This window comes from Trachymyrmex cornetzi, unplaced genomic scaffold (assembly GCF_001594075.2).
Source record: "Trachymyrmex cornetzi isolate Tcor2-1 unplaced genomic scaffold, Tcor1.1 scaffold57, whole genome shotgun sequence".
NCBI lineage: Eukaryota > Metazoa > Arthropoda > Insecta > Hymenoptera > Formicidae > Trachymyrmex > Trachymyrmex cornetzi.
The window spans coordinates 98679-119018 of record NW_017299882.1 but is presented as its reverse complement, the minus strand read 5'-3'; the positions used below and the strand labels follow the sequence as shown (position 1 = coordinate 119018).

Sequence of the window (20340 nt, the reverse complement as noted above, 5' to 3'; positions counted from 1 at the left end):
CTTGACGCTACAAACGCTTCGAAGCGTTTGAGCGACCAATCAGAACAAAGAATTTTACGAATTTACTAATCAAAGAACGCTTCGAAGCGTTTGTAGCGTCAAGTGGACCGCAGCCTGAGTCTGCTGAACGCAGCCATTGATACCCAGGAGCCATAAGGACACGTAATGGCGGAGCCAATCACCATTAGGCACATGCATTGGCGCCACTCTATATATCCCTTCTAACCTAACCGATCGTATGAAATTTAAATTCAAAGCGATGCTGAACGATGTGTCACGTGTTCCGAAAAAAAAAGTTATTTACATTGTTCCATATATCTGACGTAAATATTTTAATATAACAAAAAACAAAGGACGCAGTACCTTGAGTACAGTGATTGAAGTAGTTATCTCAGAGTAATATTGCTTTTTAGAAATTAATATTCCTGTAAACTTGGTTAAGTTAAAGGCTGCGTTCCATTGCACGCCTAATGTGCATGATGTATCATTTTATTCTTGTTTAACATTCTGCGAACAAATATAAAATGATATCTCGTACCCGTTATGCGTGCAATGAAATGGAGCTAAAGAAAGATATGTTTGTATACATGTATTTGTGATTACATACACTTCCCTGTATTAATTATATTTAACATTGTATAAAGTACAAATTTCATTGTATATTAAATTTAATTCGATCTTTGCAGCAAGCTGTGATGGATGAAGATAGACCTGTGAAACAGAATGAAGATAATCTGGAAGAGATAATTGATAAACAAACCACAAGGCTCCAGGAACTGGATATGACCACAGCATTAATAAAAAGTATTATTGTGGCATTTGTTGCACTTTCATAAAATTTTAATGGATGGATTTTTTTATGGATGATTCTATGATATGCTCTTAAGAGGAGTTACCTTCTTCCAATGAAATATTGAAATTTTTTATTAATACAAGATAAAAAAGAATAGCTTATTTGCTTTCTGTGTAATAATGTATTTGTTGGTATTTGTCAGAATCATATTTTATTCCTTATAGGTAAGCAAAATATAAAAGGTGAACTTCGGGACGCACATGAAGAAGTACAGCAAATTTCAGGTGGCATCAGCGAAGCAAAAAAAATGTTATGTAAAATGCATGAACAGAACTCTCGTTTGAGGGTATGTATAATCAAGTTATTTCTAAAAATTGATTTTAAGAACTAGAAATTAATTAAGATATCTTTATTTACATGAAGGAAATATTCACATTAGTTGAAACTTTGGACAAAAGAATTCTCCATCAAGAAGAAAATATTCCACCTGAACTCATACAAGGTTATCAGGAGGCCATTTATACTCCTTTGCCAAAATATCCTATAAATCCAATACACCAGTCGACTAGAAAAACGCCTAATAGTGTAAGAAACACCACACCATTTGAAAAAGAAGAAACAGTGAAAGATTGTAAAAGAACACTTTTTAATGAACCAGAAGTATGCCCAATAATACGACTTATCACTGTAGAAGAATTCAATACAGTACCTAAATATATTATTGGAAGACAAACTGTTAATAGTTTAGAGACAATTAATCACTTTATAAGTGCTATAAATCAAACGTTAATTACAAAGTATACACTTTTATCAATGGGAAAGGCTCTCGCTCAAAAAAAGGGTGATATTAATTTGTATTTACACTATAAAAAGCAAGAGCTTGATGTCCGAGATGAAGATGGTAAGTCTTAACAACTTATATAAGTGTGTTAGGAAATATGTGTAAATAGTTGTAATAATATGTAAATATAATATATATTTCACATATGTGTGGAAACTTTTGCACGCCACTATATATTTTATATCAAAATAATTTTCAGGATATCTCTACTTCTTCACAGCTGAGGATTATTATAGACAAACAAAAACAAAAATTGATAAGACTAAGTTGAACTTACTAACAGCATTGCGCCATTGCAAACGTTTACGAGAATGTAGGATCAGAAATGAATTACGATATGTTATAACATTACATTAACTCATACAATTTTCTTTGTATTCATAGACTTTTAACATTATCGTGATAAGAAAAATGTATTAATTTACAAATAATGTTCTGAATATATGTACACTTCTAATAAATAGATAACATTGTTATCTGTCTATTGTTTACATGGTATAATTTTAGAATCTATGAAAATAGCATATGTAAGTTATTTGCAATATTTCTTAAAATATTAATGTCAGAAATACATATTGATATTTTTATATATGAATTATTAATTTTTGTAAACAATTATAAATCTATATAAAAATATAATAAATATAAAACCATGTTACCAAAATTACATACGTTTTATTTTTGATAAGATTAATTTTTCTATATTTTATTCAGTAAATATTTTTAAGCAATTCAATGAAGTTGTTAAGTACTACTAAATTCTCTTTTATATACATATATATACATAAAATATATTATATATGAATTAAATAAAAAATATTTAATCATATACATATATATAAATATGTATATAGATATATGTATATGTATATATAACCTCCATTTCTCTGCGCTTCTTTGTATTAAATTTGGAGACAAAATAGAAACGGCAAAACAGCCTTCAATTGTTTCAGAAGTAGCAGGCAGTTATTCCAGTTAACTAACCAATCTATTTGTTCGTCTTTGAAGAAGCTGAATCGTGGTAGCACGAAATTTCGCTATATCAAGAATATTGAGTTTGCCATGAAAGAATATTTGAATATTTGTGTTCTTTTCAGAGAAAATAAAAGGTAATCTGTGTTTTATTGTAATATTCCAAGTATTTTTTACAATGTGTAAAATAAATTTAATATAATTAGGATGCATTATAATTTTGTTTTAAACGTTTAGAGTAAATAAAAGAACTAGAAAAATTAGAAAATATCAAATAATATTTTAAAAAAACATGGTTTTTTAAATAAATAATATCCACTGTAATTTATAGGTAAAAACGATTATACCTGATATTAGCGTATATCTAATATCTTAGAATTTTATAAACATTTTGCGAAAGATAAGTGGTTAAGTATAAGGTATTTGTAATTGATTGTTTATCACATTGTATAAATTTAACTTGCAGCAATAAAACATGTTCAAAGCAGAGTCAATTAGTACATTAAGTGATTGTGAAGATGATATTGACAATTTGGAGGGTTCTATGATATGGTCTCAAGAGGAGCCACTTTCTTCCAATGAAATATTGGAATTATCAGCACAAGATGAAAGAGAAAACAGCTTATTTGCTTTCTGTCGATTGTGTGCTGGTCAAACTACTAATCCAATATATATCTATTCTGAATCTGGAGAATCAATGAAATTGGCACATAAAATAAATACATGTCTAAGTGTTAAGGTAAAATATTTTTTTTACTTTATAAACATATATATTGCATACTGTGCTTCTTACAAATGTATATAAAAAATGGAAATAAACCTATGAAAGGCTGCGCATGATGAAAGAAATAGGAAATAGCAAACAATAAGAATTTCAATCTATCAGAAATCATGTATTTTGGAATACACAGTTTCTGATAGGTTGAAATTCTTATTTTCTGTTCCCTGTGTTCTCTATATTCCTTTCATTGTGTGCAGCCCCTAATACAACCGGAAGATATAAGTCTTTGTACAAAAGTTGAAAATGCAGAATAAACTTTTTTAGTCTGAGGCTTTGTTTTCGAGAAAAGACATTTAAAAATTGCATTGAGTGCCATGCATTTAATGAAGATACAATTTTGTGGAAAGATGTTATAAATGTTACAGAATAAATACGTAGATGTAGGAGGAAATGCCAATGTGAGCCAACACCAGTTCTTCGTGTAATCCAATGCATATATTAAAAATATGTTACAGATGTTTCGACCCTAGTATTGGATTTTCCTCAGTGTATAAAATATAATGAAGTTTGGTATTAATCCATGAAATCAATTAATATAATTTGTATTATGACTTAGTCACAAAAGATTGACATTTTTCTTGTTTTAATATATGTACATAGTTTATGTTTACGTATTTACCTCCAATCTATGGCTGCACTCATCAGAAAAAGCAGCTTTGCAACTGTTGTAAAATTCTTGAATATGATTGGTTTATACATTTAGATCCAATGAGGAACTAAGAGCAAGACTAATCATATTGAAGAATTTTACAACAGTTGCAAAGCTGCTTTCTCTGCTGAACGCAGCCTATGTTTATACTTAATCATCAGACGTTGCTCTCTATTCTTTCTTATTTTTCTTTTTGGGACTTGACTTTCTTCAGTACAACGATATCTCTCTCTGTATTCACATCTTATTGTAACAGACCATCGTTAATTTTATTGCTTCGTAACTGTTTCATAATTTTGACTAACAATAAAAGTTTATTTGATTAATTTTGACATAGTTTATTTTAATTAATTTATTAAATCTCTTATGAATTTTTTATTCTAGTGGAATTTTTCAATAAATACTTTATACTTGATAAAATATAACAGACTGAATATTACAATTAGCAACAATAGATTAATGATGTTTTGACGATTGAGCATTTACTTATATTAATTGATTTCATGGATTAATACCAAACTTTATATTTTATACACTGAGGAAGATCCAATATTGGGATCGAAACGTCTGTACCATATTTTTAGTATATGCATTGGATTACACGTGAAGAACTGGTGTTGGCTCACATTGGCATTTCCGCCTACATCTATGTATTTATTCTGTAATTTATTTGGAGAGCCTTTTTCTTATTATTTTAATTAATATAAACATTGTTATACAAGGTGTTCCATTTTAAAGGACTCACTGAAATATCTCGGGAACTCTGCGTTAAATTGTAAAACGTTTTAGACAAAAGTCTTGATTTTGGGGGGGACGTAAGATGGTATTGGATTAGATTAATCTTATGTGGCATTGTCAAGGTCAGAGCAAGATTATTTTGAATTTTTTAAATGTAACTTCTAATTTTTCATTACATATTCTTGTAGCTTACCTCGAAAGTACTTTTCAAGTTATAAGGCTTGAAACTTACAGTACCGCCGTGGCGAAAAGTATTTAATGAAGAAATATTTTATTATAGTGTTTTAAAAAGCTCTCGCGCGCGAGGTAAGCTACAAAAATATGTAATGAAAGATGGGGGATTCCATATAAAAAATTCAAACTGACCTTGTCCTGACCTTGACAACGCCTCCCAAGATAGTATCAAACTAATGATATTATCTTATGTACCTCTTGAAGTAAAAGAACTTTTGTCTGAAACATTTTTCGATTTAATATGTTATATAGGATAGTTAACACACACACACACACAAGATATTAATTGCTAAAAGTTGCCGAAAATTGGTCTTCAATAATTGTTTTACTCAAATACGATCAAATTTACAAAAAAATTGCAAGAGACGAAAATTGTGTATTTTCTTCTCATAGAACTCTACGAATTTTTTCAGAATTTTTTATCAATTTTTAGTACTGCATGTTCTCATTTTTACCAACATGAGAAAATATGGTATTAAAAAATTCTGAAAAAATTCTAAAAAAATTCTTAGAGCTGTATGAGAAGAAAATAAACAATTTTTGTCTCTTGCAGTTTTTCTGTAAAGTTGATAGTATTTGAGTAATTTTCAACCATTTTTAGCAATTAATATCTTGTTAACTATTATGAAAATTGCAAAATGGTAGAGGACTTTTCTTTTCAGTTTAGCCCATTCTGCCCCTATGCGAAAGATTTATCATTATTTTTCAAACACTATATAATAATACTATTAAATATATATGTATATACTATATAGCGTGATTCATTGTAGATTAAGAAGACAGACCCATTACCGAAGCAGCTTTGTTTGACTTGCGTTGAGAAAGTGAACTGGTGTGACACATTTGACACACAATGCATTAAAGCAGAGGAAATTTTGTCAACGATGTTGGAGGAAAAACAATCTTTTAATCTTTCCGATCAATTTTCTTCTAATCAACAATCCTGTCCTTTGTGTATAAAGGGCTTTATGAATACATGTGAGGAGACATTACAGAATACGAAAGATAAGGAATTATACGAGAATGATATAATTCTAGAAAGCAGTGATGAGGAGAATATTTTTAATAACGCAAAGGTCAGTAAGGAAAGCGGAAATCATTCTATCATATTGCAATGTCTAGGAACTAAACAGAAATATTTAAAATGCGGAGCGTGCATGAATCTTTATCACACCGAGGAAACACTAGATGGTCATAAGTGTAAGCCTAGTGTACAGAACACAACAAAACCGTACAAATGTCTCGTATGTGATAAGACATTTACTTTCGAGGAGCGATTGAACTTTCACATGCAATTTCATAAAGGCACGAAAGCATTATACTGCGAGATCTGCAAGATGACGTTCGGTAAAGAGCTGAAGTTGTTTTACCACTATAAGAGACAACATTCCAAGGAAATTAGCGTATCGTGTCTACAATGTGGAAAGTTGTTTGAGAATCAAGAGACACTCCGAGTTCATGTTTGCGTCGACGGTAAAAATCGCCCTCACATTTGTGAAGTATGCAACAAAGGCTTTTTTGACGGCTACACTCTGAAGCGTCACATAGTGACACATCTGCCCGAGAAGCCTTACAAGTGCTCGGAATGTTCGAAAAGCTTTACACAGAAATCAAGGTTGAACAAGCATGTCACGAGCCATTGCATAGTTATCGAGAATAACCAGACGGTCTGGAAATGCATTCAGTGCGGTGAAGCATTCATCTCTTGCGATGATGCAGATATTCATTATAAGATAATACATGAGGACAAGATCACACTGATTGAGGAGTTATCAATATCAAAGCTATATCATTGTGAGTTTTGCAATAGTCATTTCATCAACGCGGACAATTTGAAGGCTCATCAAAAACATCATGTTGTCGAAAGACCCTACAAGTGTAATATGTGCATGGCCACTTATAAATCATTCGCTGAAGCTGTTTTACATTGGAAGGAACATCCTAGACTGTTTAAAGTCCTCGTCGTTTTTTTATGTGATGTCTGCAACAAGGACACGAAAGAACTATCCTTGCTATACAAGCACAAGCAAAATAGACATAATCGTGAATCCAGATTATCCGAGACGGGCGACGCAAAGTTCATCTGCGAACTCTGTGGGAGTGTCTTCGACGAATATGAGGATATAAAGAATCACGGACGAGATCAGTGTTCCAAGTTTCCCTGCGATATTTGTGGCAGCCTGCTGCCTACAGCAAACTCGTTGAACGCACACAAAAGACGGCATAATGGATTGAGACCGTATGTCTGTAATATTTGTGGAAAGAGTTACACTCAGTCCAGTCATATGTGGACTCACAAGAGATTTCATATGGGTATCAAGCCTTACGCTTGCGAATATTGCGATCAACGTTTTACCATAAAGCCAGACTTGGCGGATCACGTTAGGAAGAAGCATACGAGAGAGAGACCATTTAAGTGCGATGTGTGCAATAAGGCTTTCCTGACTGGGTCCGTGTTTTACCAACACAGATTGATACACCGTGGCGATCGCAGATACAAGTGCCATTACTGCGAAAAGGCTTTCACTAGAACGGAAGCTTTAAACAACCACATCAAGATACACACCGGGGAAAAGCCACACTCGTGCGACATATGTGGCAGATGCTTCAGACAGAAAGGAGATATGAGAAAACACAGACGCACCAAACATGCTTCCGAACAAGATAAATCTTGAGAATTATTATACGTCAAATATGGAATCGTTATTTTTTCATTCTTGCATTTTAATTATTCCTATGTGAGAAGTAATTAATATGTACGTTGCGTTCGAAAATATTACCTAAATATCTCGGGGAGTATTATTTTATTTTTATTTAACATTCGATAAACAATAAGGATAAAATGATACTCAGGTTTTTTTTTAACACGCGCCAGTATATTTTATTTGTACGAAATAGTTGTATTACAGTAGCAGATACATACCGATTATTAAGCTACTTTTTTCAATAAATAGTAAAGTATTCCGAAGAATATGATATTAAGGAATTATCGTAAATAATAAAATAAATAAGAATATACAATATATGTATTATGTGTCTGCGTACATTATTATAATATTACAATTAATATAATATAATAATTGTATATACAAGTATATAAATATTGTATATAACATTTTATGTATAATATTTATATATCATAGAGGTATACTCATTAATAATATCATATAACAAATTATACATAAAATACAAAACATGTTACTAAATAATAATTTGTATTGCCATACATTTAAACATGTCACTTATTTGCTACAATAATGACAGTAATTAAAAAATGATCATTTTTTTAGTTACAAAAAAAGAATGGAAACAAAGAAAGAAAGGAGGAACATACTTCTATTCGTCTACAATCAATTATACTAAAATTGCATTTTAAAATTAATATTTTCCAAAATTTTAATGATTTGAATTCAAAACATTCAAATTCATTTTCTGGAAAACTTTGTTACTTGAGTTGTGCTGTTGTAACAAATGAACGATATAATGTATTTAAAAAAATTTGCCACTAAGTATAAATTATTCATTTATTTTACATCGTATTTTATTTTACATTGACCACTGACGAAATTTTAAATAGCCGCGTGTTCGCTACGCACGACAGGTGCGCGACTGCGCGCCATTTACATTGCGCACGCGCCCGCGCGTCTTGGAACAGGTGATGTTACATACCTGGCGAAGTGCGATGTCTCATGATCGTCGTCATCGTGCATTCAATCGTCACGCACGGACGACCTGCTTTGCTGGACGATTCGATTCCTGGCTGTGATAATTACTGAGGCTCGTTGCGCCTATACACGCGGGACACACATCGCGATGATCACCAAAATGACAGTACCGAGATAGAATCGTGCCGACAGGCATCCCGAGATCCACGCAGCGGATTATACTGGTACGTGGTGATAGTCCGAGGGCGACGACGAGAGTAAATACGGTCGTCGTCATCGCGTAAGAATCTCACCTTGGAAGTCTGTTTTCTGTTCGGCCACGGGAAAACCTTTTACGAGTCCGTGTCCGAGTGTACAACTTAACCTTTATTGCGTTTGACATATGTAACTGTAACAAGTACACGAATGAAGAGGAAGAGACGACGTAATTGTAAACAAAGCCCGTGTTAAGGTAACGGTGGTCGAATGATTCCGCGATTTGTTTTTACGTCCGTTTGTGCATTATTGTAACGTAGTGAGAGACCTTTTTATTTTATATCTTTCGCTAATTTCATTTGTAAAACGTGTTGTTGATATTTCCTAAAATAGGGAGAACCATGGCTTTCCCACCTTTAGTCAGCTCCACGCCACCGCCCTTAGACAACTTTGGAGAGTCCGATGAAGACGAATTTGGAGATTTTACAGCTGGTGGAATAGATGGTACTTTTGTACAGATTAACAGCTCTTTAGATAAAGATATCTAACAAAATATCAAATCGTATTGCATGTTATAGTCTCTAAACTCTAATAATACTGTAATATAATAAAAACCTAGAACATGCACTATCATGATACACTTATAAGTAAAGAGTATAGAAAATGGAAATGAGATAGCATGATGTAAAAGGGTCACCTATTTTTTTCTAATCATCCTATGATTTATTAATTCTTAAGATAAATTTTCACAATCAGTGCATGTTCTAGTATTATTATAGTTCAGTAATTAACGCTTTGGGTGCATTGGAGGAGACGCTACCCAAGCAACATGTATGTCATAAAAGACATCATAAAGATATAAAGACATTTTTTAAGACACGTATATATATGTTTGTCTAAAGATATCTAAAGACATCATAAATAAGTCTTCTAGATGATGTTTATTTATGTTTTGTATCAGTGTTATTTGTGTGATTTTATCTTTATCATTCATAAATATGAAACAAGAATGGGATGATAGTGACATAAATAGTACTAAGTAGCATTTCCTTAAACACATCCTTTGTATTACTTTCTAATTTGTATAAATGTTATAGGTCTATCTGTTTCATCAGAGTCCCCACAAAAACTCATCACTCCGATACAAACACCAGTAGCATCACAGAATGTATCTCCTCGATTAAACGGTATTAACGAGTCACCACTATTGGATAATTGCCCTAAGGTAAACGAGGCAAAATGTGGTGTCATCGATGATCTGTTGATCGTCGAGAAGGCGGGCAACAATGTGAGCCACATAAGATTGAAGGATAGAACAGATGATAGTAACGTATTGGAAAATAATTTTGAAGACGCTAGTGTAACAGAATACAATGTATTAGATTCACCCAGGAATGGTGTGTCGCGTAATGTTGAGATTAGTAATAGTGTTGATCATGTTTGTACTCAGAATGTTTTAGTTAAGGAAAATTTTGTTGATACAGATGTAATTAGTAGCAACAATAGTAGTTTAGCTGATAGTGTAAAGACAGTTAGTGAGCAGGAAGGATCGTCAAACGATTTGGAGGTGAATGACGAGATTGAACCTGTGAGTCTAGACTTGGAAGATCCTACGAGTACGCCGGACATTCTGCAACAACTGGATGACGATTTTTACAATTATGAACAGTTTAAAGATTCCAGCGAATGGAACGACACTGTTAGCGATAAAAAGGTGGATGTAACGGTTCTGCAAACGGATTATTTGAATGATAAGCCTAATTCCGTGGACACAGAATGCAACGTAACGGATGAAGTTGGAGAAAATTACACGTACGACGAGAATGAAACTTGTGTCATTGATACTAATGATAAATCTGTCTTCATCAATGATGAAAGGACAATTTCCAATTTTGTTATCTCTCAAGAACATAATGTAGGCGGTACTGACGTTTTTAGACAACCGGATGAATTCAGTATTCAGCCGAAATACATAGAGATGTACGATGTAATATCTAACACTGAGACGAGTAATGAGAAGTCGAATAAAACTGTAGATGATTCTTTCAATTTCGATTTCACTTTCGACGACGATGCTGCGAGAGAGGAATCAAATTTAGATCATACATCCGTACATGCTGAAGACATCCACCTCCGAAACTCTAGTAAAAAAAGCGACGCGAGTACTTTTCCTAATAATTTCTGCGATATAGCTGATGTAAAAAATACTATACAATCAAAAGAAAGCGAATATGTAGCCGTAGAAACGAAAAATCAAACTGTTCAAAAAGTAGCTGTGAATGGGATAAGTGAGGAAATTTCTGCTAAGGAAAAAGAGTCGAATAATGAAGAGATACACAAAGACTACATTCCGGAAAACGGTTTTGATGCACACGATCTAGATAATTCCGATTTTACAGAATTTATGGAGCATAGAGATTTTAACGATGTATTGGAGTTGACAAATAACTACAATTCAATATCCAGTAATAGTACATACGAGACAGTACAAATTCATGGTTTACATACATCTTCATCCGATGCATCTTGTATACAAAAGTTTTCACCAATTAAAGGAGCTTCACTGCCATCTACTAATACATCTCTCGACTGCTTAAAGGATAAAATTAATATTACGAATAATACGGGCGAAGAATGTGCCACATTTAAAAGCGAAAATTCTGTAGTATATTTTAGCGATGGTGAATTTTATGATTTTCCTTTACGAACAACAGAGCCAGCAGCAACCAGAGCACAAGAAGATAATTGTCCCGATTTCGAAAGTGCGGATAACGAAGATGATGATTTTGGTGATTTTACTAATTTTTCGAGCACAACGGTAGAATGGAAATCTGACGATGCTAAAGAACTGGAGGTACCTGAGGACGATGATGATTTCGGAGACTTTAGTAATTTCGAAACGTCAACAGATGTAGTAGAAACACAGCAGTTTAGTTTAAAAGAATCTATATGTCGGATAGAAAACAAGAATGTGAGTTTAGGAATGTTTGTGTAATACATGATTACTAGTAGTTTATTAGAGTAAAAAAAAATGAGTGTATCGCTTTAACTTAGATTTTTAGTCTTACATTATGATATAAATAATATATAATTTTATATATTTTAACGTTAATTTAATCAAAACAATTTCAGGCTGCGAATAAAATAGAAGATATAATAACAAACATGTTTTCTGTGCTTTCTGAACATCACGAAGTTGAGTTAAAAGCCTTAATAGATAAAGCAGATAAAGTTTGGCAGAATGTGAAGAGTGTGGAAGAAACCAATGCTCTTACTTACCAATGGGCGAATAGTAGTAGTAACAATGTTCTTTTGAATTCTCTTGGCATCGATTCTCGGAATATTGTAAGTATACACAACAACTTAGTAATTAAAATATTTTTACATTTATGAGAAAAAATAACGATATTTGTTATGTGAAATTAAAGCTATTTGGACCAAGATGGAATCCGAATATACCAAGATTTGCTGCAAATCTTGGTTTTACTCCGTTAGAGCCAATTAAAGCTACTGCTGAGTCTCAGCAACCTTCTTTAGCCAATACCAGCAAGATACTGGGTGCAGCTTGTTCAGATGTAAGTTGAGGTTTAATTTCTATAGTATGTGTGAGTAATTTACGTATTAATTAATAATTGTAACGTCGTATTAGGAAGTACCTGCCGCCCAATTTGATTGGAATAGTTCTGGCCTTGTAAATCCTCTAGATGCTAGTAAGTATTTATTGTAATTGCATGTTTAGTGATTAAAATATTGTACTTAGGAGAGAAATATAACTAAATGTCTTATATTTTGGTAATTTATATTCTCATATATAATGAGATAGAGAAAGAGAATATTTTCTAAATAAATATTCTATATGCAAAATAGTTTGGTGTTGTCTCTTACATATAGATTATATAGATCAAGGCTGCGTTTGCTTTGGCGCTTACAGTAAGCATAATTATCCTTGTTTAATATTTCACAAGCAGCAAGGATAAAACAATATTTTAAGCGGTGTGAGTGCCAAAGTGAAAGCGGTCCAAGTGTATTGAATTTTGTTCTAAATGTCGCGAAAAATAACAATACAGGTGGTGGGTTATCCGCTCTTCTGCCTCTGGATTTATTGTGTCCGTTTGACCCTCTACTAACACCCCATTGCTCCACACATTCCGAATCCTATCATCAGTCATCTTGCTCAACGAACTCCGTTTATTACTGTAAGTGCTCAAGCTGTAATGTCTTTGTTTTTGCATACATGTATATGTATAAATGTATATTCATAAATTTTGTTTCAAATAGGATATCTTTTCTAAATGTATATATTAAAAATTAAATAGACTGCCACTTAATTTTGCTTTGCTTGATTTTAAACATTCATAATATTTCCAAAATTATTGTATTCATAATTCAACTAATTTTAATTGTTAATTTTTATTACTGATACAGATTCATCAGAAGTAGTTGTACAAGAATCAAGCCAATCCATGAAATCGCAAAATTTATCCGATCTCGCTAGCAGTTCACTAAAACAGCAAAAATCCCAGACGTCCAAGATCATAGAACCATTACCAGGACCTTGTACAGTGGAATGGAAGAAAAAGACCGAACAAGACATCGGAATTAAGCAGAAAAGCAACTCTTCGCATCGAGCACTGAGAAATGTCCCTCTAACCAACAATAAGTCATTTCCAATAAGCAATAATACCTCCAGGGTACATGAATATCACAGAAAGATATCAGTAGGTAAGAAAGAGAATACGCAAGGTACGGAGCACGTAGTCTTGGACCGATACGGGAGACCGATGACCGTGCAAGCCGAAACTATAAAAGTTCTGAATCAGTTACCGGACCTGTCGTTTTTGAATGCGAGAACTTTATTGTTCAATCGCGAGCAGAGACAGATCGTGCCGGATCTGGGCGCTATGATAAATCGGAAGATGCCCGGCTGAGTAACATCGGTCTGAATGCGAGTTTGAAAGGGCAAACGCGAGAGGAAACTTCCCAGAGAACCTATTGCCAGCTGGATGTTTCTAAGTGACCTATACAATCAAAACGTACTTCTGCTACCTTTCAAACCTGTGTTCAGACCAACCTTTAATCCAACCTTGGCTCTTCCACGTCAGGAAAGGATAACGAGACGCCACGTATGAAAGACACTGTCCTATATTAATCTATTTGCTTGCGGCACCGAGTAATGCACTTCGACATTCCGAATCATCATTGTTTTGTGATTTTATAGCACTATTGGCATTGTTACTGAATCCTTCAAAGTCTTTACTTTGTTACAAAATTACGGTTTAATGTTGTACTGATCATTTAAGAAATGATGACATGTAAGTTTGTTTCGTTAACTCAATAGTTGTGTAATCTTTATTAAAGACGACAGTTTTACGTTGTTACTTACATAGATATAAGAACTCACACACACATTCGGCCATATTCTAGTCTACAGTTCTTAATGATAAGTTTTCTGTATTATATATTAGGAGAGATTTGTTCGATATGTTTATTTTCGACGATAATTGCAGGCAATTAAACAGCGCCAGAGTATTATACTCGTTCGTATTGTATTTCAAAATTTTATCTACTAATATTCTGGAACTACTTTTAGATGAACCAACCTGAATATTTATCTTGGATTCATTTCTATCAACGTAGACTAACTTTAATTTCAGCTCAATTGATTCTTCATCTTTTTCTACTTAGGACTAGAAAAAGACGAAAAGTAAGTTAAACTGAGATCAATTAATCTTCATTGATGAGAATGGACATTATACGTTCAAGAAACTGCGCGCGTACTTTGTACGACATTGATATGTTACAATTTCAAGCAATCATAAATATTCCCAGTCATATAGAAAGAGAACACGTACTAAAATTACCCAAAATAAAAACTATATACTAATTGTAAGTCAATTATCGTAGATTGACGAGATTGATATCTGTAATGAAATCGTCGAGTGATACATTTATCAAATTCGCTTGATGCTTTTATTGCACATTTTGAATTTCTACTATGAAACGTGATGTACTTAATTATGTAAATTTCAGCATTTGCATATTGATTATTAGAACGAAACGATAAATATTATTACCACTATTCGTTATTTATTAATGATAATATTGTAATATATATTTTATGTAAAATATTGTGGATAACATTAACACATAGGCAATCTTTAATGATCGAATCGTTGTTACTTTTCTTAATCACTCTGAAAGCGTGCGATTTTTTAAATCCTCGATTTTTTCCCGATCCTTGAATGCAATCTTTTATAATAGTCAGAATAATTTAGATGCAAAGCAATTCATTATCTCACAATTACTTTAATTATATTAAATATAGAAGAATTCTATAAAATATGAATTAAATAACAGTCTGCATAATTTTTCCAATAAAAATACTTTTATTAAGCGTATTTATTTTATATTTCATGTTTTACAAAATACTGTCATCAAAATATATTACAATGTATCCAATTAAAATATCTAATAACAATGGTTGCTCTTGCATATTAAAAATAAAATTGTATTGGGTATGGGAATAAGTTTCCGCCCTTTTTGAAAAGAAAAAGATATGTTTATTTAAACAAATCTATATAAGTGAGTTTATTCAAAGTATGCTCCTTCGGAAGCGACAACTTTCTCCCACTTTTCTGGTAATAAACGGATTCCTCGAATGAAAAAATCTGGTTCTTTTGAAGCGATCCATTCATCAAGCTATTTTTTGATATCTTCATAAGAATTGAATCGTTCTCCAGAAAGGGCCGACTGCATGGATCGGAACAAATGGAAATCTGAAGGAGCAATGTCCGGTGAATACGGCGGGTGGGGTAGAATTTCCCACTTTACTCCTTCCAAGTATTTCTTGACCGGTTTTGCAACGTGACCTAGCGTTGCCATGTAACAAAATAAACTTGTGCCAATTGTCCCATTTCGGTCGTTTTTCTTTCAAAGCTTGGTTTAAACGTATCAGTTGTAGTCTATAACGATCGCCAGTGATGGTTTCGGACGGTTTGAGCAGCTCATAATATATAACACCTCTCTGATCCCACCAGATGCACAACATAATCTTCGAAGCATGGATTTTTCGTTTTGGTGTTGATGGACCTGGTTCACCTGGCATCACCCATGCTTTCAAGCGTTTAGGGTTATCGTAGTAGATCCATTTTTCATCGCCAGTTACGATACGATGTAGAAAACCCTTCCTTTGTTGTCGTTGACGAAGCATCTCGCAGATGACCAAACGTCTTTCCATGTCTCTCTCTTTCAATTTGTATAGCAGCCAATTTCTTTCTTTTTGCACCGTTCCCATTGCGTGTAGACGTTTTCCAACAGGATCTATCAACATTTAACTCTTTTGACAACCTATCGAGCGATAAACATGAATCTTCTTCGAGTAATGCTTGCAATTCTGCATCTTCAAATTTTTTCGGTGCACCTTCGCGTTCTTTGTCACGCACGTCAAAATCACCACTGTTGAATCGCCGAAACCATTCTTTACAACTGGTTTTCGATGGAGCATGCTCACCGTAAACATCTACGAGCAAACGATGCGATTCTGCAGCACTTTTCTTTAAAATAAAATAATGGAGTAAAACTTCCCACAAATGGGGAGGATCCCGTTTGCCTACAGTTCTGATTGTACACACCACTCATATCAACTGGTGTCTAGTAATTTTTCACTGTTTTGCCAATGAGATTATTTTATTTTTAAATTGGCCAATCAGCGGTATATGTGTGCAATATGAGATGTGTGCAATCGGAGCCCTCCCCCACAAATGTTGCTTTTTTGGAATAAATTCCGACATCTTCAACGCAAAAAAAGTTACTCTTTTTTACGCTTCGAACGAATGCCAACTATTGGGCTCAAAAGTTTGAACACAAACCTTTCAAACACATGTGTTACCGTTCATCTATCAAACACACAAGCAATGCTACTAACGATATCTTTCTACAATGGGCAGAAACTTATTCCCATACCCAATATTTTACTTTAATATATTATCAATTATCAATTTTTCGCACACACATAATAGATTTTTTCTAATTTAAAATAATTTTTATTGAAACGTTGGAGTTTGGACTAGAACATTTCATTTAGGCACATAACATAAATCAGATATGTGCACTATAATGATTTCATATAGAAATTTTTTTTTAAACAATTGAATAAATAATTTTGTTAAATACGTTAAAACATTGCATAATATTATCTCTTAATTATAAGGAAAAGAATGCAATATATTACTTTTGTTATTAGGAAAACATATCCTCCTCAGAACTGTTATATTCTTCTTCTGAGTAGTTAAGAACTCGCTTGGATTTCACTGTATCATACGTGTTTTGTAACGTTAATTTGACTTTACTTGTTGAAGGCTCAGGGCTTGTATCTTCACTAGAAGAGAAATTCATGCGTCTGTTAAAATTTTTCTTACTACTTTTTGGTATAACTTTCTGATCATTTTTATAATTCATCTTTTGTTTCTTTAGCTTGGATGGTTTAGTATCAAGCATTTTCTCACTCTTTACATCTGATCCATCACTTTCATCATCAGTGGTTTCATTAAATACTGACTTCGTTGTTGTCTTTTTTGTATTATTTAAAGCCTCCTGAAGCTCTCTAATCTTTTTCTTCTTTGTATTCAGAAGTAAAAGAAATTTCATGTAAAGATCTTTCTCCATAGTATCTTTTTTGTTTATTATTTCTTCTAAATCCACGATCAGTTCTGTATTGCTTTTCTTTAGGTATTCATTCTCTTTTTCCAGTGCCAGTGCTCGCTCTTGATATTGTTGATAGAGTTCTAATGATTGTTTTAAAGTATCAGACAGAATTAATATATTCGAAAGAGAATGCATTGCAATTTCTCCACGAGTGAGAATATTTTGTTGTTTCCATGTGAATGTTGTTCCATATGATTCATCCTGCAGAAAGAACTGTATATCAGCGTTTTTCCCAGAGAATGCTTGTTTTGTTTTCTCTAGATATGTTTCAAAGGATTCGTCTAAGTGATTTAAGAAGTAATTGGCATTCTCTACATGCATCTAAAACAATAAGATAACTTTCAATAAATGATAGTCATCGACTGCTGGCAGTGACATATTTTCTTGATAAACCTGATAAAATTATTCAGATTTTTCAAATTTTGTCTTACACTTTGGCTATATTTTCTAACAAGGACACAGTATAACACAATGAACATCCTTGTTGTATATGCCAACTTTAAACAAGGATAAAATAATTCAACATGGAACATTGTCTCTTTGCTGGAAAAGGCCCTGGTTATGATCCATAGAATGTTACAAATGCTTTAAAATTTGGTTGCTATAAATGCTTTGTATTCTTTAATTGGTCAATTAATAAAATTTTTTTGATTAATCAATTTCAAATGCTTCAAAGCATTTATAGTGAAACTTCGACTGCACCCATAAATATACAATAAAATAAGTAAACAGTTAATTAAATTACCTCGCCACTTAATGGTAGTGTACACGTTCTCAACACTATTATTTTGAAAGATGTATTCTCCCATTCTGTGTATAGCGTAAAATTGCTATTGTCCACTTGATTCACAAGCTGACTTACGCTCGCGTTAATCATGAAGTTTCTTTTCGGTAATCCAGAAAAAGTGCGAGGCAATTAACGAGAAGTCATCAAAAACATCTGATGTGCAGTCATTTGATGATGAAGATTTTGTCAACTTGATTGATTAAAAACTCTTGTCAGAAGAAAATACATTTTGACATTGTATAAAAAAAGAATTTCGTCGATCGGATTCAACAATTAAGTTTATACTTTAATAATTCATAAATACGATTCAAAATTGATAATATGCGCATTATAGGTTAGTGACATGATCCGTGTACACGATAAAAATAATAGTAATGCGCATGCGCTAACATCTTCGCGGGCATTTTTAATTAAAAAACCTTTAATTAAAAAAAATATGTATTTAAAAAATGAAAAACTGTTGAGGTTATTATACCAAATTATAGGTTTGATCTTTTCTTTTGATGATATTTTTACTATGTACAGCACAAAAAGATGTAAAAACAGATGTAGAAAATTAAAATTAAAATTATTTTATTGACAAAATAAAGATAATAAAAAATAATAAAATAAGACAATAGAACATTTTTCATGAATTTCTTCATGAATTTTGTTTTTTGCAAAACATAACGTTATTTCACATAAAACATAAAAATATTAGAAATAAAAAGAATTACAAATGGTGTTGATTATTTATCATATGCGTGAAATTGAAGTTTTATTGTCATAAAAAATGGCGAACAAAAAGGTCAAGCTCTGATTGGCTGCAGCAATTAAATATGTGCAAGAATTTGTGTAGGTTAACTTGCATGTTTCCTATAATTCACAACTCCCGCCGAATAAAATAAAAAAATCTCGTAATATATATACAATACACAATATAAGTGTAATTAGTTTAATGTAGTAGTGTAATAGAGAGAGAGTATCAAGTAGCGTTTGATACATTCTTGCGATGGATCTTCAAAACGTAAGAAATTTCTAACTTTGTCATTTTCTATGCTAAAGTTTAAAGACTAATTTTAAATAAAACTAAATATATTTTACAGGGCAAACTATAATGGAGAAATCTGTACCCAGAATCATTTGTTTTAAAGTATCAGCTATAATATTACATAAATAAAAAAATACGCATTTAAGATTTATAACCCATATAGCACAAATCTCCAAGGAACGTTCTGAAGGACGTCTTGAGAACATCTTAACGTCCTGAGAACGTACTTAGGAAAATCTTTGAGATAAAGTGTGCTGTATGGGAACTGACGTGTTTAACTACAAATATATGTAATCGACGATTAACATAATTGACTGCGTTCCGTTTCACGCATGATGCGCATTGCATTATTCATTCTTGTTATTCATCGAATGTTAAGGACGTTCTCCGAAAAATTCATTTTAGATTTTGCTGAAACTTACAGAAAAAGCTTGTTTTAGTGTCCTGAACATGTGCTTTGAAACTCAATATCTGGAGCGGGATTAAAAATCGAGATATTCCACTTCAATTAAAGTTATAATTGAAGCGTTTAACATAGGATCCCTATTTAAAAGCTTATTCGAAAGTGGTCTTTTTATTCACTGTAAAAAAGGTTTTTTAAACCATTTTTTGAAACAATGAGACATAAAACTTTGATATTACAAGGAATAATATGATATTTGTCTAAATATATATGGCTATGAGCAAAGTAAATATAGCTCCGCTATTGATGGTAATTTGAAATAAAAAAGAATTTAATTTCACATGATATTATATTATATTATATATATATTTGTATTTATTAGAACACTAAGTATATTGTATAAAAAAAACTTGTATAAAAACATTAACACTTATTATGGAATATCTTATACTATATAACAGGGTTGGGTAGTGCCAAGTTAAAAAGCTAAAAGTTAAGTTAAAAAGTTGAAAAGTTAAATAATTTTAACTTAACTTAGTTACATTTTAG

At 32.4% G+C, this 20340-nt stretch overlaps 4 protein-coding genes across 8 annotated transcripts; 3 read left to right on the top strand and 1 right to left on the bottom strand.

The window, feature by feature from the left end:
• The first annotated feature begins 269 nt into the window (after positions 1-269).
• LOC108766028 (spindle and kinetochore-associated protein 1) lies at positions 270-1991 on the top strand. Its single transcript, XM_018515046.1, is given in 6 exon segments — positions 270-336; positions 339-382; positions 687-804; positions 1018-1139; positions 1217-1694; positions 1834-1991. Coding segments are annotated over 6 exon segments (987 nt in total).
• Positions 1992-2657: 666 nt separating this feature from the next.
• LOC108766059 (zinc finger protein 678) lies at positions 2658-7683 on the top strand. Its single transcript, XM_018515096.1, has 3 exons — positions 2658-2743; positions 3073-3345; positions 5779-7683. The coding sequence occupies exons 2-3, from the start codon at positions 3082-3084 to the stop codon at positions 7681-7683; spliced, it is 2169 nt and encodes a 722-aa protein (XP_018370598.1). The 5' UTR covers positions 2658-2743; positions 3073-3081.
• Positions 7684-8682: 999 nt separating this feature from the next.
• Positions 8683-14939, top strand: Afti (aftiphilin). 3 transcript variants are annotated; one of them, XM_018515306.1, is made up of 8 exons: positions 8683-8897; positions 9262-9372; positions 9966-11839; positions 12001-12213; positions 12297-12443; positions 12518-12578; positions 12936-13064; positions 13294-14939. In XM_018515306.1, the coding sequence occupies exons 2-8, from the start codon at positions 9270-9272 to the stop codon at positions 13794-13796; spliced, it is 3030 nt and encodes a 1009-aa protein (XP_018370808.1). In that variant the 5' UTR covers positions 8683-8897; positions 9262-9269; the 3' UTR covers positions 13797-14939. The 3 variants fall into 3 exon arrangements, with proteins under 3 accessions (XP_018370808.1, XP_018370810.1, XP_018370809.1); XM_018515307.1 differs by lacking the exon at positions 8683-8897 and adding an exon at positions 8946-9124; XM_018515308.1 differs by lacking the exon at positions 12936-13064.
• Positions 14940-16982: 2043 nt separating this feature from the next.
• Positions 16983-18620, bottom strand: LOC108766068 (DNA repair protein XRCC4). 3 transcript variants are annotated; one of them, XM_018515112.1, is made up of 2 exons: positions 18317-18620; positions 16983-17772 (listed from the first exon to the last, which is right to left on the bottom strand). In XM_018515112.1, exons 1-2 carry the CDS (start codon positions 18446-18448, stop codon positions 17107-17109), a joined length of 798 nt encoding a protein of 265 aa, XP_018370614.1. In that variant the 5' UTR covers positions 18449-18620; the 3' UTR covers positions 16983-17106. The 3 variants fall into 3 exon arrangements, with proteins under 3 accessions (XP_018370614.1, XP_018370616.1, XP_018370613.1); XM_018515114.1 differs by having other exon boundaries at positions 16987-17892; positions 18322-18392; XM_018515111.1 differs by having other exon boundaries at positions 16988-17892.
• Positions 18621-20340: the final 1720 nt, after the last annotated feature.